Source organism: Lithobates pipiens, unplaced genomic scaffold (assembly GCF_037356315.1).
Source record: "Lithobates pipiens isolate NorthernLeopardFrog02 unplaced genomic scaffold, aLitPip1_a1.2 Scaffold_16, whole genome shotgun sequence".
Taxonomy (NCBI): domain Eukaryota; kingdom Metazoa; phylum Chordata; class Amphibia; order Anura; family Ranidae; genus Lithobates; species Lithobates pipiens.
The window spans coordinates 427,014,014-427,039,100 of record NW_027507748.1 but is presented as its reverse complement, the minus strand read 5'-3'; the positions used below and the strand labels follow the sequence as shown (position 1 = coordinate 427,039,100).

Genomic DNA, 25,087 nt, shown 5'->3' with positions numbered 1-25,087 from the left:
TTGTGTTTGCATACCAAATTTGGAGTTTCTAGCTATAAGTGACCCCGAGATATGTGGCCCCAAAATCGGGTCGCAAAATGTCATTCTCTGCTCTAATAACTAATAACATTTTGCGACCCGAATTTGGGGCCACATATCTCGGGGTCACTTATAGCTAGAAACCCCAAATTTGGTATGCAAACACAATAATACTAGCAATACAACATATCCATTGAAGTGTCTAGCACCAAGTGACCCCGAGATACAAAATATTTTCGAATGCGGTTGAAATAATGTCGAATCATGTTAAAGTCATTTCGAATGCAGTTGAAATAATGTCGAATCATGTTGAAATAATTTCGAATGCGGTTGAAATAATTTCAAATCATGTCGAATTCATTCGAATTCATTCGTTATATTTCTTTCGTATTCTTTGTAATTTGTTATTTTTTTATTCGGACATTCGGATGCATCCAAATGTCCGAAAGATGCAAAATTCGGCCGAATTTCGATTCGTTACGAAACGAATTGCACAAGCCTAATGTTTATAGTGTTATTAGAAATTACACCCTGGCTCTCTAAAATGTACGTCTCGGCAAAAGCCTTAACCCATCCCCTGGTAGGAGCCACCTTACACGAATTTAATAGGGCATGCACTGTACATGCAGTTTCAGCTAAACTCCAGTCAGAGGTAACCCAGACTTTCCCCCAATATTATCAGGCTCCCTTTTGGAAGCTGAATGGCCCCGCATGGAAATGTTAGCTAAACATTTTTTGCAAAGACACTGCTTCTTACGACAAACTGACCTCGTTAAGCTCTCTAATACGGGTACATTCCTGTTCTGGTCCTACCTCCAGCTTAAACATTACTTAGCTGACTCAACCCGCAAAGTTTTACAAAACTCCCCACAACCATGCAATCGCTCTGCACTCGTTCGACCCCCCAATGCCATGTCATCTCCATGCTCTATCCGTCATTATTCGAAGAACCCTGCATACTCCTGCGCTCGGAACGCTCCTACTAATCTGCCCTGGGCTCTGAGATAGACGAGAAGAGCTGAGACCGCATTCACCTGTACATTCATAAAGGGTCCCTGAATGTGTCTGTTCAGGAGAATGGTATGAAAACTCGATGGTATAGAACACCGGAACTGATACACAAATTCTCCCCCTCAGTTTCTGACCTCTGCTGGCAGGATGGTACAGAGACGGCACATTCCTCCATATTTGGTGGGACTGCCAGTCATTCCAACCATTCTGGCGCAGAGTACATGACCTGACAAAACAAGTATACCTACTCCCATTGGATTTCTGCCCTGCGCAATATCTCTTGCATCTAACGAAACTTCCTAAAAAAAATTACTATAAGCCGGTTGCCATGCACATGATTAACGATGCAAGGATGTGTATACCGACCCATTGGCAGTCCACATATCTGCCTTCCATCCCTGAATGGCTTAACAGAATAAATTGTGTCATTAAGATGGAGGAGCTGATGTATACTGCCTTGGATAACATCTCCAAATTCACGACCACCTGGGAAACCTGTATATCCTTCAAAAGTTCCCAGTCATACCAAGATCTTAAGAAAGCTTTGAATCAATGCCTAACTGGGGTGATTCCACCCCTGCTATTGAAACCAAATTTTAATTCAAACCCAGCTGTGACATATTTAAGGGTAATTGACACTACAAGCTGGAGAGGGTAGCTGGTATGGACCTCACCCAGCTTGGTCTAGATCACAGGTGTCAAACTGGCAGCCCTCCAGCTGTTGCAAAACTACAAGTCCCATGAGGCATTGCAAGGCTGACAGTTACAAGCAGCGTGACTCCCACAGGCAGAGGCATGATGGGACTATTAGTTTCGCAATAGCTGGAGGGTCACCAGTTTGACACCCCTGGTCTAGATCATCTAATAGCAGTAGTTTTTCTAAATCTTAGTAAAAGATTGCCTTTAAACTTTCTTTACCAGTTCCCAGGGGGCCCAATGTAGATTAACTGGGACTTGCACAGGAGCATATTAATTAAAATCTCCTTTTCAAAGCAGTAGCTATTTTCCAAAGAATAATCTGATTTCTCGAAGAAAGCTGCATATTTCCATAAGAAAAACAGTAACCACATTAACCACTGAATTTACAAATTATGTGAACAAATCATGGTTGTTGTTGTTTGTCCCCCAGACACACAGGAGTAGGAGACAATAAGAAATCTGCCAAACTGTTTCAGCATTTTGTGACAGGGCTGATAATGGAGTACTCAAGACAACCAGAGGGAGAGGACAAACATACCAAGCAATGATCACAAACTCTTACTTTCCCTTGAGGAGAGAGAGGAGGACGACTGGGCAGGGGCAGACAGAGAAAGAGAGCTGCTGCCTCCTGACACATATTGTAAGCTTGAGTCCAGTCAGAATGAGGAGGTGTTAGATGAAGAGGTGCTCGATCCAACATGAACTGAAGGCATGGACCAGCATAGTGACAGGCAAGGGAAGAATGAGAAGGAAGTCGAACAGATTTAACCTCCTGGTAGAAGGAGCAGGGTGGCAAAAAATTAAAAGGTTCCAACATAGTGGCTATTAGTTAGCAGCCACCTCAGCCTATCCTTATCTTTTATCAGAGGATTCAGAACTGTCAGAGGACAGACCAGGTTGTTCTCCGTGCTCCCTCACCTTTCACAGGACCTGCATCTTCTTTCTCTACCTCCTTCTCTATTCATGCCAGACAAATAGCCTCTGCTGCATCTGCATAGAGGACACCAAATTTGTCTTGGGGAATAGGAGGACCTCCTCTACTTCCAGCAATAATCAGGGGCATTGTGGCAGAGACAGGAGCAGGAAACAGAAACAGGAGGTGGGCCATTACCTTCCACATCACCAAATTCCATTTTGGTATTCATCAGCCAATCTTCCATCCTGCAAGTTTTAGAGTACAAAACAATGCTCCCTCTTAACTGCCCCATGACCAGCACTTCAATGCTAATTTTGTAGTTTATAACACTGCAACGTAAGCCCTACAGCTCTCTTACATCACTTTGTGGCTGTGCTTTCCCCTAAAACAAAACTTGCAGCCTCCACCATTTTTCTAAAAAATCCACCCCTACCTTGCATGACCACATGACCCAGAACGCATCCCTGTCACTGCAGCATGCTGTCAGGTTTAAGGTGCACCTGATCACAGATATGTGGTTGAGTAAGCATAGGTAGATTTGGTACATATATTTTAGGCTAGGTTCACACCTATGCATTTTAAGTAAGTTTTGTAAAACATACAACAGTCCATTTAACATGGTTTTCTATAGGACATGTTCACATCTATGCATTTTTTAACCACTGCATTTTTGGAAAGGGTCAGGGACTTTTTTCCCCACAGCAAATTGTGTATTAGATTTCAATGGACCCTCACCAAAAATTGGAAAAGTCCAAAGTGTTAGATTTTTTTATGTGTGTTTGCATGTGTTTTTGATACGTTTTTGATTTGCATTTTGAGAATTTTTTCATAATAGGAAAGGCTCCTTAAGGGCCCAATCACACCTGAGCATTTTCAACTCATGAAACGCTCATAAAATGCTCATCCCAAAAGTTCACAAATGCCCAACAAGCAAAATCCCATTCATTTAAAAGGTCCCTGTTCACATTTCAGCATTCTGTCGCCTGAAGCAAAATGCGTGAAGTTCAAAAATGTACATGAGCTTCTTTTTGGGCAGGCGTTATTATGCTTTTTACATTGGATAATTTACATTTGACCTGTACAAAATTGCGGCAAAATGTGCAAAAATCGTGGCAGAATTCCGGTAAAAACGTTCTACTTTATGCCTGAAAAAGATATGCTCAGGTGTGGATGCAGTCTAACAAACTATGAATAGCTGGTTGTTAAGGAGTGGGTGGCCATTGCGCCCTTAACAACTGGTGACTAATCAGCTGTCAGTGGGATTCCCTGCTGACAGCTTAACGTAAATAAAACAATACCGGCTTTAAAAAAAACTTTGAAAAAAAACTGTGTTGGGGCACCCTCTCAATTCATATCAGGCCCTTCAGGTCTGGTGTGGATTTTAAGGGGAAGTCAACACTAAAATTATTTAAAAAATGGTCTGGAACCCCCAAAATCCATACTTATTTGAGTATGCATCCAGACAAGCTACATTATATGGAAGAACAGGACAGACACCCCTAGTGTCAAAAAGAGGGAAGTGTACCATAAAGCAATGCAATCGACCAACAATAATGGGCAAATGGATCATACACAGCACAATCAAATGTCAACCGGTGCATAGATATAAAAGGTAGAACCAGAACAATCAGAAGGAAAAGAGATGGATGGAAGTGAAAGGAGGGGAAGAAGAGCACCGAAAGCACACAGAGACCTTTTCTGACTAGGAAAGGTGAAAAAATACACAGATCAGCCATAACTTTATGATCACCCACCATAAACTGTCTAGGCATGGATAGCACTAGACCTCTGAAGGAATGCTGTGGTATCTAGCACCAAGCCATCAGTAGCAGATCCTTTAAGTACTGTAGGTCGCAAGGTGGGGCCTAAATAGATTGGACTTATTGGACTTATTTCTCCAGCACATCCCACAGATACTCAATTAGACTGAGATCTGAAGAATGTGTTGTTTTGTTCCTCATGAATGAATTCATAAGATCAGTCGACCTTCCTCCATTGTTTCATCGTCCAGTTCTGAATATAGACATGGGTCAGCATGGGTATCCTGGCTGGTCTGTGTTTTGAGACTTTTCTATTGAAAACATTACTTTTTTTCGCTATTCTGTTGGATCTGACTACATCGGTCAGCCTTCGCTCCCTATTCCTATCAATGAGCCTAGGCTGACCATGACCCTTTCATCAGTTAGCCATATATCCTTCCCTGGACCACTTTTGGTAGATCCTGACACCACAGACTGGGAATATCCCAAAAGAGCTGCAGTTTTGGAATTACTTTGAGCCTGTTGTCTAGGCATTACAGTTTGGTCCTTGTTGAAATTTCTCAAATCTTTATGCTTGTCCTTTTTTTCTGTTTTCAACACAAATTTCAGGAACAACATGTTTACTTCCTGCCTATTTTATCCCACCCATTTTAAGATGTCATTGTAATGAGATAATCAATGTTATTTACTTTATAATATAATATACAATTAATAACAAATTTCATGAACAAAAAATGGTCAGGGTAAGTTGGGCAATGGGGGAGCCCCCAGTAAATTCAACATCCCCGAGGCTCAGGAGACAATCACATAATAACATGATTTATAAATGATTAAAAAAAAGGCAGGAGTGGAGTGTCTGTAAAAGTTCATGAAAAAAGGGAAAACTCAGTGGATCAGGGTTAGTGCATAAAGATTAAATAACCCATCATATACACTATTGGTGAAAGTGACAAAAAAATTATTTAAGCCCAGCAGTTTAATCATGCTCCTTGAGGCTAGGGGGTCAAGATTAAAGATCCACCAACATTCCCATTGTAATAAAGTCTTATGCCGGTCACCTGCTCTTGGTGGAAGAATAAAGGCGACCAAATGGTATTTCTGCCCCTGGAAGCAATTCAATGGGACAATCATAAGAGCGAGGAGGAGGCAGCTGATTTGCGTTATTTTTATCACAAACGTCCCGAAACTCAAGATATTGTGGAGGTAGTTTGTCGTATGACTGGATAGTTGCCAAAACTGCTTGTAAATCTTGAGTTGGTGGAGGGCTTATTTGATCATTTTCTTTGCAATGTTGTTGCAATAGTCAGATGTAAAGCTTAAAGAATGTGTCTCCCAGTTGATGGAGGGATCATGGATAGAGAACCAAGGAATGCCTAGGATAATAGGGAACTTGGTTGATGTAATCAGCTCAAAGCTGATAGTCTCCTGATGGTCAGTGTCAATTAGGAGTTTAAGTGGGATTGTCTCATGGGTAACAGGTCCTGAAGACAAATGTGAGCCATCCACAGTTTCCATATCAATAGGGGTGAGTTTATTTCTTATTTAAATGTTATTACTTTGTGCAAATTCGATGTCTATGAATTTCCCCCAGCCTCTGAGTCCAGCATAGAAGAGCAAGGTATTTCATTGCTTTCAACAATAAGCTTTATAGGGATGACAAAATGAGTTGATAAAGAATTAACTTTATTTGCTTCCTGAATCAAAGGAGAGATGGACTGATAAATTGAGTTTATTTGTTCAGATACTGTAACATCCATTGCTGCAATTGTTCTTTTAAATTTATTGGGACAATTAACTGCGTAATGTCCAGAGTCTCCACAATAAAGACATACGTTTTCTGAACATCGTCTTTATCTCCTGAGTAGTAATAGATCTTTTAGTAGCATATACTTGCATAGGTTCAGGAGTGTCAGAATCAGGAAAAACTCTTGGATTCTTAGGAGGATACTAAGTAGCAGAAAAATGCATGCACCATTACTGCCTAGGATTCCCAGTCTATCCTTTCTCCTTTCAGCAAATCTCTGATCAATCCGAATACATCAGAGATATGCAATTAGCGGACCTCCAGCTGTTGCAAAACTACAAGTCCCATCATCCCTCTGCCTCTGAGTGTCATGCTTGTGGCTGTCAGAGTCTTGCTATGCCTCAAGAGAGTAGTTCTGCAACAGCTGGAGGTCCGCTAATTGCATATCACTGGAATACATAATTTAATTAAAGCCTCAAGGCCGTCAGAACTTTCTACTCTTGTAAGCTCATCCTTTACTTGTTCCGAGAGTCCTTGATGGAACTGACCCTCTTGTGCTGCTGGATTCCAATTGGTATCTGAGATCCAACGTCGGAATTCAGTTGTGTACTCTGCAACAGAGCGTCTACCCTGCCGTAAATTGTGCAACTTTGCCTTAGCAGTAGCGCAGCAGTTAGGATCATCGAAAACTTGGTTCATCGCAGTCACAAAAGAATCAAACTCATTCAGAAAGACATCATCTTTCTCCACATAAGGGGAGGCCCAGGCTAAGGCTTCCTCAGTCAGGAGGTTGATAATAAACAGCACCTTTTTCCTGTTAGAAGTAAATGCAGCAGGTTGCATCTGAAAGTATATACAACATTGATTAAGGAACCCTCTATAATGGCGGCGGTCTCCGTTAAACTTGAGTGGTAGGGGCATTTGTGCATTAATATCTACGGCAGCAGTATCTCGGGCATGAAAATCCCACAATTGTTTATGTAGATCAAGGATTTCTTCTTGCAGACCTTTCAATTTGTAACTCAGAAAATTTTTCCTGGTAGTTAACACCAAACATCTGCAACTCAGCAATCTGCACCCTGAGAGGAGCCATGGCAGCTGCTACAACGGTCTCCATGTTTTTGGCCAGAATATTCTGTCACGGTCTGGAGTCAGGCTCAGAGGCCAGTAGCTATAGCAGCAGAGCAGGTATTCACACAGGTCACCCTGGCTGATGACATGGGTTTACCTGAGGGTCTAAGCACTAACCAGTATTCACCAGAGCTCCTGATGGTGGAGATGGGCTTTGCTGCGTGTTTGCGCCAGGTTTCAGTCCTCAGGATAGCCCCACCAGGAGGTGAGCAAGCCGGAGTCCAGTAGCAGATATAGCAGGTAGGAATTAGGTAGGATTTTAAGGGGCACCCTGTGCCAAAATTAAAAAAAAGGTGTAGGTGTCCCCCCAAAATTCATACCAGACCCTTATCCGTGCACGCAACCTGGCAGGCTGCAGGAAATGGGGGAATGAGAGAGTGCCCCCTCCTCCTGAACTGTACCAGGCCACATGCCCTCAACATGGAGAGGATGTTTTGAGGTCCCCCAAAGCACCACATCCCCATGTTGATGGGGACAAGGGCCTCATCCCCACAACCCTTGCCCGGTGGCAATAGAGGTAAGGGAGAATTACCGCCTGGGAGTGGAAAATAAGCCCCTTTTGGATGGAATTGATGGGTGATCCAGATGAGGTGTTAACAGCATTAAGAGAATTCTTAGACCCGAATAGAGGAACCGCTCCAGTGGGGGTAATTTGGGATACTTCGAAGGCCTTCCTTCATGGTATAATGATACAGAAAATGTCAAAAATGAAAAAATGGACCAAGGACTGAGAAAGGGTGGCTGGAGAGAGGGTGCCACCATCGGAAGAACAAAATGTGAACGACCCAACCCCTGATACTCTCAGGGCTTGGTCAGAGGAACAATAGACTTACAGGACAGTAATGGTTAGGAAAGCAGAGAACAAACAACTTTTTCAGAGGCAGAATACCGCTGGGGAGGGGGAAAGGGTGGGGTGAATGCTGGCCCACCTGGCCAAGGAAAACTAACCCCCATCTATGGTCCCCGCGATTAGTATAGCGGAGGGCAGGGTTTCTTCATATACTCCGGAAATAGTAGATACGTTTAAAGAATATTATGAACATCTGTATAGCTCCTGGCAGGGGGATATGAGGGTAGAAATTTGCGTTTTCTTTAGGGGTCTGGCAATCTGAAACTGAAAGGGAGGAGTTGGATTCACCTATAACCTTTAGAGGAACTACAATGGGCCACAATGGCAGGCCAGAAATCTCCAGGACCCGACAGCCTTTCGGCAGAGACTTATAGATGATACAGGAAGGTGTTATTGCCCGAGCTGCTGGGGGTCTTAAACTCTTAAATTGGTCGGAAAGGAGGGGGAATGGCCCACATCTATGATGGAATCCACCATACATAAGGAGCACAAGAATCCACTTAATACATCTTTATATAGACCCATTTCCTTATTGAATACAAATATAAAAATCCTGGGGAACGCCTTGGCTGCTAGGCTACATAGGGTCATTCAGAAACTTGTACATCCCGATTAGTTGGGATTTATCCCTGGAAGATCTACTAGTATAAATATAAGACATGTGTATTTGAATTTACAGGTTCTGGCTGATGGGGATGGATTGAGAACTATTCCGTCTTTGGATGCCGCCAAGGCCTTCGACAGCCTGGAAAGGCATTATTTGTGGAGGGTCCTGGCCAAATTTCAATTTGGCCCGGCATTATTAGTTGGATAAAATTGCTATACAAAGTATCAGAAGCAAAAAAGAGAGTGAATAGTGAATACTCAGACAAATTTTGATTGGTATGAGGGACAAGACAGGGGTGACCTATGTGCCCCCTGCTCTTTAGCCTCACAATCAAACCTCTCAGGTCCTCCCCGGAATAAGAGGATTTAGCAGGGAAGTAGTGGAAGAAAAAGTGGCATTATATGCGGATGATCTTCTACTATTTCTAGGGGAAACGCAGACCTCCCTGTTGAGGGCAATGGAAATAATTACAAACTTTGGTCAATTTTCCAGAATTATCATAAACTGGGAAAAATCTGCATTGTTACCAGTTTACCCCCTGGAAGGTCCCTTGCCTGAGGAGGTTGCTCAGATTCAAATGCTGGACAAAAGGAAATAACTGGGAATTTGAGATTGCAAGAGATTATCAGTAGCGGGACGATGTAACTTGAATAAAAAGCTATAGATACCATCGCTTTTGTATGCATTACATAACTCCATTACTCCGCTCAATGTAGGTATACAAAAAGTGGTTCCAAAAGTTAGATGTTATCATTAGAGAATTAATCTGGAAAGGTGGTCCATCAATAATCTGCTTGCATACTCTACAACTACAAAAAGACAGGAGGAGGGGCTGCTACAAAACACTCTGCATGAATCAATGGTGGAAGCCATGGAGGTAAGCTCCTTTCCCTCTAGGCCCCCCACACTAAGTTTAATGGTAAGAGTATGGGATACAGTGAACACATTGTTATGGGGGAATTAAAGAGTATACCCCCCCATGGGAGAACAGAAATCTTGGAGAAATCCAGAATATGGGGACACTCAAGGAATGTGAAAGGTGTGGAATAAAGTTTATTAGCCAGCTATACAAAGATGACATTCTGAAATCTTTTCAGGAACTGAGGGAACAATACACAATACTGAATAATTCATTTTTTAGGTACCTACAGGTCAGGCATACTCTGAAAGAGCAGTTTAAAGAAGGGGACTTGGAATGGAGCAGGATTCCTTTGCTCCAGAAGGTAATCAATGCAACAACACTAACAAGGCATTATCTCAAGCTTATATCTGCTTATATACAAGGGGAGCCTGGAAGGGATAGGGGCCTCACCAGGTAGGAGGAGATGGGAAAAAGATGTAGGAACTATAATAGAAGAACAGTGGAGTAGAGTCCTTGAATTGAGCACCTTGGTCTCACTCTCCCCCTCCCAAAGGATTTAACATCTGTTTTTGCTATATAGAGCTTATTCTACACCCAAAGGCTTTTTTTGTTTGGCTGCAGATTGCATGCAAGTTGTCCAAGATGCAGGGAAAGGGAAGGTGATGTAATTCACATGTTTTGGAGGTGCCCAAAGTTATTTCGGTATTGGAGGGAGGTAGCTGGAGTTATAAGTCAAGTATTTGGCTGTTCCCCAAACCTGGATGTTAAGCTCTTTGTATTGGGGCTTGTAGAGGGGGAGGGAAACCCTGGATGCACCCACATAGCAATCCTTAGGTGCCTATTTCAGGCAAGGAAATTGATAGCACAAAGATCTTGCCTCCATCTTGTACAGAATGGGAGGGAGGCATGAATGAGACAATTTGGAAGGAAAAATCTGTATATGTGAGACAAGGTTGCATAAATAAATATGAAGCGATCTGGAAACCCTGGTGGGAGGCAAAGGGGTATCCCCCCTAGAATGAGGGGGGGAGATATCACTAGCCAGGAACCATTTGTACAGAGGGAGAAGGATAAGAAGAGCTGGTAGAGAGAAGGATAAATTATATTTATGGCAAAGGAAAAAGAAAAGGGATAGAGAACAAGTACAACAAAAAGTGACATATTGTAATGAAAGGGAAGAGTGTCTGTGGGTGAAAGATGTGGAATTAGGAAAAGAGGATGGTTGAGAGTAGGTACTGGGTTTGTGAGGAACGGAAGGAGCTTTAATGATGTGAGAGGGGGTGACGGGAGGGTAGGTATGGAGGAACTGAATAGAATGTGAAAGGGAGGTAGATGGACACAATATAGAATAAACAACTGAGAATCCTATTGTGAATATGTTATACAATCACTATTTTGTATCTTTGCATATACAGGGGGGCTGAGAGGGAGAAGGGGGAGGGGATAATGGATATATGTATGTTAATATGTTTAATGAAAAAAAATCAATAAAGATTATAAAGTTAAAAAAAAAAGTTTACAGGCTTGGAAAGATCACTTTGAAAATGGATAGAACACTGGCTAAAAGACCGAATTCAGAGAGTAGTTGTTAATGGTTCATACTCTGAATGGTCTAAGGTTATCAGTGGTGTACCCCAAGGTTCCGTATTGGGACCCTTACTTTTTAATTTATTTATAAATGATATAGGGTCTGGGATTAAAAGTACCAATTTTAGTCTTTGCAGATGACATCAAGCTATGCAGTGGAATAATGTCCTCACAGGATGTCTCCAACTTACAAACCAACCTCAATGCATTCTTTAATTAGGAAACTATCTGGCAGATGTAATGCATCATACATACTAGGGGGAGCACAACTAGGGGTATCAGTGGTGGAGAAGGATCTGGGTGTTTTGGTAGATCATAAGCTTAATAATAGCACGCAATGCCAAGCTGCAATTTCAAAGCGAGCAACATGCTTTCTTGTATTAAGAAAGATATGGACTCCAGAGAGAGAGAGACATAATTTTGCTCCTGTACAAATCATTAGTAAGACCTCTTCTGGAATATGCAGTTCAGTTTTGGGCACCAGTTCACAAAAAGGATATCAGGGAACAGGAGAATGGGCAGGGAAGAGCAACCAAACTGATAAGAGGCATGGGGGAACACAGCTATGAGGAAAGATTAGAGGAGCCCGATTGCCTCTCGGGGGATCAGGAAGGAATTTTTCTCCCCTGCTGGAGAAAATTGGGTCATGCTTTGCTGGGGTTTTTTGCCTTACTCTAGATCAACTGTAGGTATAGGATTATGTATATGGGATTGCATGATTACCCCCCCGCCCCCTTTTATTGGTTGACCTAGATGGACTTGTGTCTTTTTTCAATCAGACTAACTATGTAAATATATAGCTATTGGCCAAGTAACAGAAAGTCCTTTTTATTTCTTAAGATGTGCTAACATACAGTAGGAATCTACTGGGTGTGAGCTGCAATCACTGGGTTAGGAGCAAACAAAATGTGAGAGGCGCCACACTCAGAAAAGTAAAGTTCCTTAGAGGTATCCATGAAGTCATCAGAAAATGATTTCTCATCCACCATATCCAAGGCAGGTGTCGCAGATAGGAAAAGTCAGAGGGAACCTTGTGCACGTTGGCCACTGAGGGACCAGGTAACAGTATATACACAGAGGGTGCAGGAAGCCAGAAGCTACAACTCTGCTTTAAAGTAAAAAAAATTACATATGAAACAGACTGTCACTAGCAGATTTTGGTGTTCTGTTATCTGTTTATCTTGCCTGTAGATCCATTTTTTTTCACTTCCTGTAACATGCCAAGCAGTCCAAAAAAGTAGACGTTATACGATTCGGGAAGTTGAAAAATAACTATTCAAATGGCAGGGACAGCAGATATTAAAACTCTGTGACAGTGGGATTTAAAAAAAAGAAGAAATGCAGTACTGATACTATCATTAGAATATATCATTATGTAATTTTTGTTTTGCTCATAGTTACACTTTAAGTTAATAATTCTATACAAAAAATAACAAAATAGCTATTGGCTTATGGCTTATGTTCTTTTCTTATTCTCTTCAGATTAAAATCTGTCAACCTTTGTTAGTGTCTACTCCCATATATAACCTTTAAATCAAATGTCCCGAAGCTGCACAATGGAAAAAAGAATGAGCCAAAAAGGGTTTAAAAAGTTAAACAGCCAAATGCTCAGTCGTAAAAGTAAATGGAACATGTACACATTAAATTTGTACCAGGTACAGCTGTGTTGGATCTGTAGTTATAAAATCAAGACTATTGTAAACTAGTATAAACTTGAAAAAAAAGGCTTTCACGGAGAAGAGAACCATACAAACTATATTTGATTGAATTCTCTCATGTTTCCTATTTCTTAAATGGCAATGGTGATGATACTTTAATAGTTTTAAACAAAATAACCATACTTGCTGAGAGAAATGCCGCTGGTCATAATGTCTAATATGTTCTTCTGGAGTAACTATTTGGCGAGGTAAGGTGTCCAATTCCCGAAGAGATTCAATGGAGACTTTTTGAGGCAGGACTTGGAAGAGTGATGTAACATACATTAAAATGGACTTCTTGTCAGGATGATCTGTTGCAATATCTGGAAATGAGAACAAAAAAAATGTAGGTGTATATCATTCACTGTAAATTATGCACATTAAATGTACCTAAAATCAGCTTCCAACCATGCAGGCAGACTAATGAGCAGAAGCTCGGCCTTTCCAGCACCCTCCCGGGACTAATTAGAGCTCTATAATCATCTGTAAACTTTTCTGTAGATGTAGCATACCAATGAGCAAAATTCCAGTGTAAAAATGGTAATGATTTCTCATTTAAGCACATTTCAAATCATCATACACTTTATTGTACGATGGATAGACATAATTCAAGATTTATTGGACTGCAGTATTCACAGAGAACAAAACTATGCATTATCTTTTTATGTGGTATTGAGCTAAACTCGATATGCCTATTACCAAAAATATGCATACATTGCTAAACACCTTTTATAAGTAAAAGCAGAGATACATTGTTGCTTTGCTTTTCTTTGAATCTTAACACTTATACAGTTGGTCCAGTTAATGATCTATGCTCAGATCTGACCCCTGCAGGTTTATATCTTTAACCACTTGCCGACCACCGCACACACATATACTGTATGTCGGCAGAATGGCTCGTACAGACAAATGGGCGTACCTGTATGTCTCTTTGAATTTGCTGCATTGTGGGCGCACGCCCACCGTGGGAACATACCCGTGGGTCCTGCTAACTCGATCTTCACTGGCGATCATGAGACGCAGAGTTGAACAGGGAGATATAAACAAGGCATTTCCCTGTTCTGCCTAGTGACATGACAGGGATCTACTGCTGTCAGTGATCGCTGTCATGTCAGTGGTAGCCCATCCCCCCTACAGTTAGAATCACTCCCTAAGACACATTTAAACCCTTGATCACTCCCTAGTGTTTAACCGCTTCACTGCCAGTGTAATTTATGCAGTAATCAGTGCATTTTTATAGTATTAATCGCTGAATAAATGACAATGGTCCCAAAATAGGGTTAAAAGTGTTTGATGTGTCCGCCATAATGTTGCAGTCCCAGTAAAAATTGCAGATCACCACCATTACTAGTAAAAAAATAATAATAAGAAGAATGCCATAAATCTATCCCCTATTATGTAGACACTATAACTTTTGCACAAACCAATCAATATACGCTTATTGCTTTTTTTTTTACCAAAAATATGTAGAAGAATACATATCAGCCTAAACTGGGAAAAAAATATTTTTTTTATATATTTTTGGGGGATATTTATTATAGCAAAAAGTTAAAAATAATGTTTTTTTTCAAAATTGTTGCTCTTTTTTTGTTTATAGTCCAAAAAATAAAAAAATGCAGAGGTGATCAAATAACACCAAAATAAATCTCTATTTGTGAGAAAAAAAGTATGTAAATTTTTGTTTGGGTACAAGTGCACGACTCCGCAATTATCAGCTAAAGAGACGCAGTGCCAAAATCGAAAAAAATGCTCTGGTCAGGATGGTGATAAAACCTTCTGGGGCTGAAATAGTTGAAGCAGACCTTCAGGCATTTTTTCAACTTTCCATCTATTAAATCTTCTGCCCTGGTTGTTTTAACTTTGAATAGAAAACCTTTTTTTTTTTTTTTTTCTGACAGTAAATACCTTAAACAGCCCTCTCCCTGTTTCTTTTCTGGTAAAAAGCCTTATGTAAAAAGGCTTATGACATCATGCACAGCTCTCTCTCTCACTCTCATGAGAGTTTGCCAGGAAGGGAGGGGGGGGTGAGTCATAAGAGGGCCAATGAGAGCTGTGGGTCTGAAGAGCTGGAGGTGTGCCTCTGTGTGTCTGTGTAAATCCAGGAAGTGAACAGGCAGCAGCTTCAGCTGCCCACAGGTAAAATGGTTGCAGTGGAGTGAGATTTCAGCAGCATATTTGGCAAGTACAGAATCACAGTATATATATAAAATAATATGCAAAGTGTTTGGAGGGAAGCTTCAGAATGGCAAATATGTTTTTATCACAAATTATGTGAGCAGACTGCAGTTCCTTTTTAAGTAAACTAAGGGGCATATTTATAAAGTAGTCAGTGAAGTTTTCACCAAACATTAAGAACTGGTTTACACCAGGTGCAGTCCAGTGTATTTTTAATCTGCATCTAAAATGCATGCACAGTGTTTTCCATTTATTCCAATGGCCCTAGTTGACACCAGCACAGTCAGTTCCAGGCAGTATTTTTTTATGCATGGAGTGCAACTACAATGCTGCAAAACACACGTAAATGCACCAAAAACTCACAAGAAAGCACATTGTCCTGAGATTATGTAGTGTGAACTACTCCCATATCCAAAAGCTAGAAATTTAGCTAGTATCTTTATCCGGTTGGTTCGTTGGTTGGTTGGTTGGTTTACAATTTATATATATTTATAACATATATATATCTATATATCTATATAAATATATTTTTAAAGCAGTTCAGCAAAAGCCTGAACATCATATTATATATATATATATATATATATATATATATATATATATATACACACATCTTTTGAAGTTTGGCATACTTTCTAAAATTGCCAAGTCTCCCATAAATGTGGGTGGCCCATCTAAAAATTGAGAAATGTGGGTAGATCCGATGCAGCGATGAACAATGTTCATATATTTTATAACAGAAAGTTCAATGTAAGTGGTGATGAACTGATGAACAGTCAACTGCATTGGGTGCGTCTATGGATCATATATATATATATATATATATATATATATATATATATATATATGTATGTATATATATATATATATATATATATATATATATATATATATATATATATATATAATGTAAAAAACTATATTATATTATTATACTACTGGTGACTAAGGTTGAGGTGAGATTATATAATTACTTTTTAAGGAAGAATAAACAACTTGTACTCAATACAAAGTAAATTATAGACATGTGCACACTGAAATATTTTGTTTCAAAATTTAGTTTTCATCTGAAAAATAAATGTATTTAGTTACTCCCAAAATTTGTTTTTATTTATTTTGTTTCGTTAAAAAATGCATTCATCCAAAAATCCGAAATAATTAAGGTTGAATCTGTCATTGAAGGCTTATGGTGTCTGTCGAATGTTCTTAGAAGATTCGACGGAGCAGCTAAACTGTACAATGCCGCAATCATACATTTCCGGTCCAATGTTCCTCCTACAAGCTATAGTAGAATTCTAATGTTGTATGACACTAGTAATAATTATATTTATTAATTATTATTATTACTAGTAAACCAACATTAGAATTCTTCTATAGCCTATGGGTGGAGCATTTGACCATAAATGTCCACTCGCAGTCACTGCTTCCTCAAATCTTTATGTCAAATCTTTTCTCTCTGTGTCGAATAATCTTGGACTAATAGAGTTAGGTTAGGCACATTCGTCCTTTTTTTCTATTATCTCTATAATGTCAAATCTTTTTTCTCTATGTCAAATCTTTTCTCTCTATGTAGAATAATCTTGGACTAATAGAGCTAAGGTTAGGCACATTCGACCACAGGTTTGATGGACACAGATTGCTATTGTAAGCATCATGTCGATTCTCTTTCTATATCAAACTGTTGTCACAACGAAAATAAAGCATTTGTTTATGTCAGATCTTTCATTTTTTGGATTCTGCACGTTTGTTATTGTTTGTTAAAACGATAATGAAAATACCCGAAATTTGGACAAAAATGCTTTCGGACGAAAACGAATGCACATGTCTAATAACTTATGACATTAATATTTCTATGACTTGACTGGTCAGGATACCAGAAAGTTACTACAACCCATGTGTTAATAAAACTGAATGAAATTTAATTCCAAGATGATCATTTCCAAATCTTTTGCAATTAGGGAAATTTACTCCTGGATGATTTTAATTTTTATGCAATTGGATTATAGTGGGATTTCTAGTGTGGATATGCCAGCCTAGGTTAAATTTGTGGACAATTTTGTCTGTTTTTTAGCATTTATGATTTTATACATTCAATAATTATTTTATATAGAAATATTCTGTAGTGGTGCCTTTTTTATTGCCTACCCCTTCTGTGTATGATTCACAATCTCCAGTTCAACCCTGAACAGAAAAAAATGTGCCCATCCCAGTATCATGATCCATCTAATGAACACTATGTTGGCTATCATATAGAATTAAGCTTTGGTAATAAAACCTGGAAGCTTATTGGTTTTTATGCAGAAATGAGCCTGATTTTGCACTTTTTAGCTTTAGTATATTTAGTAAATAAACCCCATTGTGTACTTAAAAGTGGGGTATGCCTGTACCAATCTCCCTGTTCCTCCTCTAAATCTCAGTAGAAGGTACAAGCTGAAGTGTATCCTCAGGGGTGGATGTCAGGAACTAACTAAAGGATGACAAACCCTACTGACAGAAAGAAAATGTCTCTGTGTTTTGTAGACTATAACTCCTAAATGTTGGATCTTCATTTAAAATTGACTGAGTACTGATAATTTCTTAAAACATTTACATGTGCATGTCAGTCATTAAAACACTTCTACATAAACCAACATACTGTATATTCGATTTAGAAGCCTTTTAGCATTCAGTAGCGTTTGTTTTTCTTTTAACAACCATTATTCAGAAAACAATAAATATATAGACATTAGCATACAAAAGATCATTAAGCATATTCTGTATTCCACAGATGATATATGCAATGCATTAACCCCTAGCTTTCTGAATATTTGTTGATATTTAAATTTAATAACAGAGGATATCCATTTGAATGCTATGCATTACACCTTTTCCCATCCTCCTTACTTAATAAGGCAGAAAGGTCATTTAAACTATAGGCAGCAGAGAAAAAGTTACATGAATGCCTCAAACACACCTTAAATCCTATTCTGACAACTGATGGATACCTGGGGGATTTTATTATTTTTCTCCAGTGTGGATGCCAAAAGTAGACTAAAAAGCAGCAATAGCACATAGTACTTTTTAAAAGAGCTGGGGCATTTCAGAATGGTACAGCATCATATCCTGTATGCACTAGAACAAGTTAGCTGAGAAGAAATGTTTTTAGGACTAACATTTTCTTAATATCATTTACTTCAAGTTTTCACAAAAAAGAAAACGATATTCTTAAATGATCCTGCCTGAGAATGCATTATAAAGCATTCGAGCAGAAACTACCAGGTTGACTCCAGCCAAACTTTTTTAAGTGTTTTGGTATACTATACATTTTTATTTTTTTTTTTATGTTGAGGACTAACCAATAAAAGACCAAAAATATTTTTGTACAAAATTACTGTGCATATATTTCACAACTACCATTTGCAGCCACCAGGTGGAGAATTTAAAGCAGTTAACACTATTTGAACTTGTCATTTGATCCTCTGGTTCCTCTGAAAGAAAAGGCAAACTGTTGGCTAGCTTATATAAAAAAAATATTGAATTTTCTAAGCACAAACATCCAGTTATGGCACTATGATACCCATTAAACCCTAAATATGGTTGTAAAACTTTATGAATAGCAGTGTTAGCCTGTAATTTGTAAAATTAAGAGTTTTATAATTAATGAATAATATTATATAAAAGGTCAGTTTATAAATGATAAACATTTAAAAAATATATAAAAATGAATCTGACCATACACAATTGTCTCTTTTAAGAAACTGGATATGTAACATATTGTTGTAGAAAAAAAAATCCTTTTAAATGTATTATCTATTGATAACGCACCCTTGTCTGACATGTTATATTGAGTGTGGATTAAAAGTGCTTATGCATGACTGATTAATAACCTGCACTTCAAATAATTTTCCTTTGTGAGCTGTCCCTGATATTCAAGGAAGGCAGATATCTGCTCAGATAGCTTGGACTAAGGCTGGTCATATACTGCCTTTACAGTGTGGATAGACAAATCTGCAATGCAGCCTATTGTAATCTGTCTGTCAGTGCCTGCGGCTGTCTGAAACTTGAACAGTGACTGCATCTAATTAGATGCAGCTGCTATTTCAATGACAGCTGGCCACCTGGCTCCATCCATTTTTCAATCAATGTCAAGTGATGTCAGCTGGGAGGATGCCAAATAGGCCACCCACAAAGATAATTGTATCCATTAGATCAGTGAAGGCGAACCTTGACACCCCAGATATTTTGGAACTGCATTCTCCATGATGCTTAACTGCATTGCAGAGTGCATGAGCATCATGGGAAATGTAGTTCCAAAACATTTGGTGTGCCAAGGTTCGCCATCACTGCACTAGATGAACTAGATGAAATTTGCTCATTGTATGGTCAGATCAAAGGTGTGGCTGAAAATTGGATAATAAATGAAAAACTGTCTGTAATCCTATCACAGTAAAGATCAGTGTCCAGTAAATACACTTTTGATTTGAGCCTCTTCTTCTTTGACTATTATGTCTTATTGTTTGTAAATTAGCTGAGAATTCCTTTGTAATGGACCTAGGTTGACATATGAGCACATCCTAAGAACAGTAAAATGAGGCACGCTTTGGGCAGATGGATGATTTATGAAAGAGATGTTAAATCACAGTTGCACCCAATGACCCTTATAATATATTAGTAATTGTTTGAAAACCCTCTTTAACGCATGATAAATCTGATACAGCGAAAAAAAAACAGATAAAGAGGCACTTGAAAGAGAAATATGTTTTCTATACAAAATGTAATATAAGCACACTGTCATACTGTACATACTTATGCTTATTGCTAATGCTAACTTTTTTTTATTGATACTTCATTAATTTGACCGACATAATTTAAGTTTAATTGAATGCTTATGGCCTTTTTTTAACTTTTTTTTGTCATTTTCTGTTTTGAAAGTGGTTATACTGTACAAAATAGATTTGATTATAATATAAACTTTAAAATTGACATACTTCATAGTATAGGCTGATTCCAGGATGATCTGTCCTGTTTGCTGCTGCTCAAAATGTTTCTCCTATCAACTTCATTATCAATGTTTAGAACTACTGAATAATGAACTATAATAGCATTTAATTGATTTTTAAGAAGACCTAGATCAGCCTTATTCTCCAATCACTTTGAGATTCTTACTTTCAGTTGTGAATGATATATCAATTGAATTAAAGTGTTCATTCAGGCATTACCTAAGTGTATCCCCCAATCTCTCCTTCTCCCCCTCTCTAGAGTTTGTTCTATGTTTTATGTGCATTCTGCCTGTAGTGATAATTACATTTTATTTCACCATGTGACATCATCACCAGGCTTGAAAAATATTTATGGAGGCAGCTTCACTCCTATTAACTTAGACATATCCCCCAGAATTGCATCTTCAAAAAGCCCTTACGTTGCAGACAGTGTGGCTGATTTACTTAACCACTTTCCATCTATAAACTGTTAATAAACAATTGATTAAAACAATCTCATAGCTGTACTGTAGCTACTTAGCCTATGAACACTGCAGTTTTTTGCCATTTCACAGGCATATTTTAAGGCTTTATATTTGATATCTGTTTACTCGATGCAACCCAATACTTTATATTTTACTATAAATGGAATTCATTTGCATTTGTGTAAACTTAAATTAATTTTAGCATATTAGTTACTGAAAATATGTGTTTGATAAACATCTATGCAAATATCGAGTGAAAAATTTAAAGAAATGCCCAAGATGTAAAGTGCGTGAAGATTCACGTTAATTATCCAATCATGTGAAAAGCAAATCCCTGTTTACTTACTTCATTTGCACGTGATTAGATAAATGAATTGAATCTTTACAGTTTATTGTGTGAACATTCTCAGATCCTTTGGTAAACCAGCCTAAGTGAGTAGGCAGACTATCTGTAGTCAACGCAGCAGAAATGTATGCACTTGGAGAGAGATAGAGAGTTCCTGGTTAGGATTTCAGTGCAGAAAAGCATTATATTGTCAGTCCAATTTGAACGTAATGAGCACACTGGAGTTCTGGCAGACCAATTGGTATTTTTTTTAGACTTTAACCAGAGAAATGTGCAGTTCTATGCAAGTAACTCTATTTGAAAACAATACACACTGGTAAACTTTATTGTTATGAATGGCAGCTTGATTTTAGGAATATCAAAAATTCAAGAACAAAATTATAATATACTGCAGCATACCAGAGGTACATTCATTTTCAATGTTTGGCTATGAAGATTTCCACCAAGCATAGAAAATACCTGTTGATCTAGTTGTCACATCCCATGAGATAAATTGAAAGAATAACCAATGTTATCCAATGTTATCTTCCTTCCTTAACCTTAGCGCCGACCGTACGTACATATGCGCTCTCGGTTTTAAGGGGTAATACCAGGAAGATGCCTGCAGCTGCAGGCATCATCCCAGTACAGTTATTTATAGTTGCTGGTCAGCTCTTCTATCTAGGGATAACAAACGATGTGGCTAAAAGCCGCTTGGCTGTTATCCCAAAAGAGGCGGGAGGGGACATCCCCCCTCCCTGCCACCTCCCGCTGCTCTTTCCAGGCCTCCCAACCCACCGGGAGACCCTATCCATGATCTGCCACTTTTGTCGGCTAGAGTGAGACTGGAACAAAGCCAGAAACAGCTTTGTTCCAATTCTCGTGTGTAAAAACATGGAAGCGAAGTCACTTCTGGCTTACTCGGCTGCCAACAGCGCCAATTTAAAAAAAATACAGTATTCAGAATCGCTGTTTTTGGCGATCTGAATAATTTGAAGTGCAAATGAGGGATTTGGGGTCCCCTGAACACTCCATAAAGAGTACTTGTCAACACCTATTACTGTCACAAGGGATGTTTACATTCCTTGGGACAGCAATAAACGTGAATAAATAGTGAATAGGTAAAAAATAAATAAAAAAAACAAGAATAAAAGTGATCAAAAAAATGTCAAACTAGAAAAATAAAAGTAAAATTAGCAATAAAAAAATAAAAATAAATGTAAAGCACCACCGGTCCCTGTGTGCTCACACGCAGAAGCAAACCCATAGGTAGGTCGCGCCCACATATGTAAACGGTGTTCAAATCACACATGTGAGGTATCGCCACACAGCGAGAGCAATAATTCTAGCAAAAGACCCCCTCTGTTAATCTAACCTAGTAACTGTTAAATTTTATTAAAGCATCGCCTAAGGAGATTTTTATGTACTGTATTTTGTCGCCATTCCACGAATGAGCGCAATTTCAAAGAGTAACATGTTACTCATCGCAACATCATCTTTCCCAATATACAAAAAAATTGGGCTAACTTTACTGTTTTCTTTTTTTTTAATTTATGAATGTGTCTTTTTTCCTCAAAAAAGTGCATTTGAAAGACCGCTGCGCAAATACCATGTGACATGAAATATTGCAACAATCACCAGTTTATTCTGTAGCGTCTCTGCTAAAAAAATATACATATAATGTTTGGGGGTTCTAAGTAATTGTATAGCAAAAAATACGGACAAATCTCAGAAATAGGCTTAGGCATGAAAGGGATAAACTGAAAATCCCACCACCCTCATGTGATGGAGATAAAGAGAGGAAGGTATTATTGAAGTCCAGCTTGGGTGATAACCATAGCTCCCTCCATAGATACAGTTGAAGGGTGAGTGTAGCCACCCTGGTGTAGAAAGTGAGGTATTTACTGGATTACCAGATAAAAATAAAGGAAAAAGAGAAAAAAAAGTATTGATTTGGGGTTTAGATATGTTTTAATCTCAGCTGGATAACTTAAAATTAATGGTAGGTACATTTTGGACTTAAGCATAACATATTAACTGTATTAGGGCCAGTTCACACCAGACACAGTTCCGTGTGCTTTTTTTCTGCACTAAAAATGCATACACAGTGTTTTCCATGTATTCCAATGGCTCTAGTTCACACCATACAGTCAATTTCCAGTTTCAAGAACTGACTGTATTGGTGAAGAAAAACAGAACTGCACGGAACTGCATGGAACTGCATCTGGTATGAACGGGCCCTTACGGTTTAGAAAATGTATTTAAATGATTGAATGTGTTTCAGCATCAAACCATTCCTAGCTTCCCTGTTATAAATATGTTTCTACTTCCAAGGTCTAGCCATTGTCTTTCCTTAACACTTATGTGAGTTGTAAACAGAAGCCTGATTTAAATCCTCCGATCAGGCTGCGCCCAATATACATTTGCTAGGTATAGTGACCAATTAGGGAGCATTTTATTAACCACTGTATAGACAGAAAAGGGGTTTATAATGAATTGTTACCATAAGACATGTGCAGAATAGAAAAATGAATTTAGTTTCGGATAGATTCGTTATGTAACTAACTTTGTTTTAACGATTTGATTCAGAATTTGTTTAATTTAATTTAATTCACTTTCTTACTTTGCTAAAGAATTCCACATTTTCAGAACAATTCAAATTCAGATTGGTCGAAAAGTTATCGACCAATTATAATTCTATGTGAAGAATACCTGGTTGTGAAGTCATGGGCCAATAAGCAGGTTTCCGCGATCTTAACAACCAATGACTCACCAGCTGTCAGCAGACTTACAGGAGTTGAGACAGATATTACTATAACTGGTGCTATTATACTGAAGCCCAGGAGCCACTGATTGCTACACAGTGGCACATACTGTGACTGCGAAGTACCCCTGGAGGGGCAAGTTGCTCTGATCATGTGATTATTTTAGAGCACAAAGTCACTAACATAGTTACATAGTTAGTAACGTTGAATAAAGACACCAGTCCATCCAGTTCAACCTGAGTGAGTGTCTACAATTGTCCCTATTCCCATACATTGCACACTCACATCAGTCCCTACTCTCAAGGAGCCCACAATCCAAGGTTCCCATTCATATACTAGGGCCACTTTTGGACAGAAGCTAATTAATCTACCTGCATGTCTTTGGAGTGTGGGAGGAAACTGGAGTACCCGGAGGAAACCCACACAGGCACAGGGAGAACATGCAAATTCCAGGCAACCCATTTTACTGCTGGGTGAGAGTGCTAACCACTACACCACTGTGCTGCCTTTGCTTGTCTATTATATTAAGCATTATATTGAGCATTATATTGAGCACTAGTCACTTTCACTAGTCACTTTTTGTGTATGGTATATGTGTATGGAGTATATCATATCAAGCATCAGTCACTTTTTCTTTCTCATGGAATGCGCAGAGCCACTTTGTTCACCATATTAAGCACCAGTCACTTTATGTATACGGAGAAAGGGTTGTACAGGACATAGGTGTACACACCTGTCCATCTCTTGTACATATATGTGTATATAGCATTATTGCTAGTATTTTGATTAATTATCTACTGCTGTAATTAATTTAATGTATTTATTTATTTTTATCAATTTTGTCTTAGCAATTTTTGGTTTATGTTGGTGTTTTTTCTCTGGAGGTATTTAAAATTCCAAGAGCATAAATCACTTAACTGGCACAATATTTCACTTTCACTAGAACACAGAAAATTATTTCTAACTTAACTTCATATTGTTGTATTATTATATTTTTTTCACTAACTTGTTTTAAATAAAAAAAAAACAGAGGGTCTAACACAGGTTAATTTAAAAAATATTTTTTACACTTGAGCGAATAATCCTGTCGGCACCAGGCCCAAATAACCAAGGGAAATACTTCAGAGGGTCATAAAAAGTTTACAGATAGTAGTTAAGCACAGGCTGAGCTTCAAACACATAAAAGTATTTAGGCCAGAGCGTATCTCACCACAGGGTGGGGCAGGTAAAAGGAATATATACCCCGAGCCCCATTAGGTTTGTTCAAGTGAATTTGTTTAATTAGCCTCGGGGCTTCTTCCACATATAAGGTTATAACCTGCAGATGATGTAACAGTATTATTGGCCATAGGGACAGCGCCAAAACCTACTGCAACACTCTTTTTTTTCTCTATCTTTGCTTCACCTCTTGGTGTTAGTGATAAGTTGGGGCAGCAGTTCCGGCTGAACTTATAAAAATTATCAATAAGCACAGATTAAATTCTTCCCTGTACTGTA

The 25,087-nt window shown here is 38.7% G+C and overlaps 1 protein-coding gene across 5 annotated transcripts in view; it reads right to left on the bottom strand.

Moving 5' to 3' along the window:
• The window catches only part of DMD (dystrophin), a 3,436,004-nt gene that overhangs the window by 2,365,980 nt on the left and 1,044,937 nt on the right, over window positions 1-25,087 (bottom strand). For all 5 annotated transcript variants that reach the window (XM_077482558.1, XM_077482560.1, XM_077482557.1 and 2 more), the window contains exon 8: window positions 13,027-13,205. In XM_077482558.1, coding sequence (XP_077338684.1) covers window positions 13,027-13,205 — 179 coding nt within the window. The remainder of the gene's footprint in view (window positions 1-13,026; window positions 13,206-25,087) is intronic.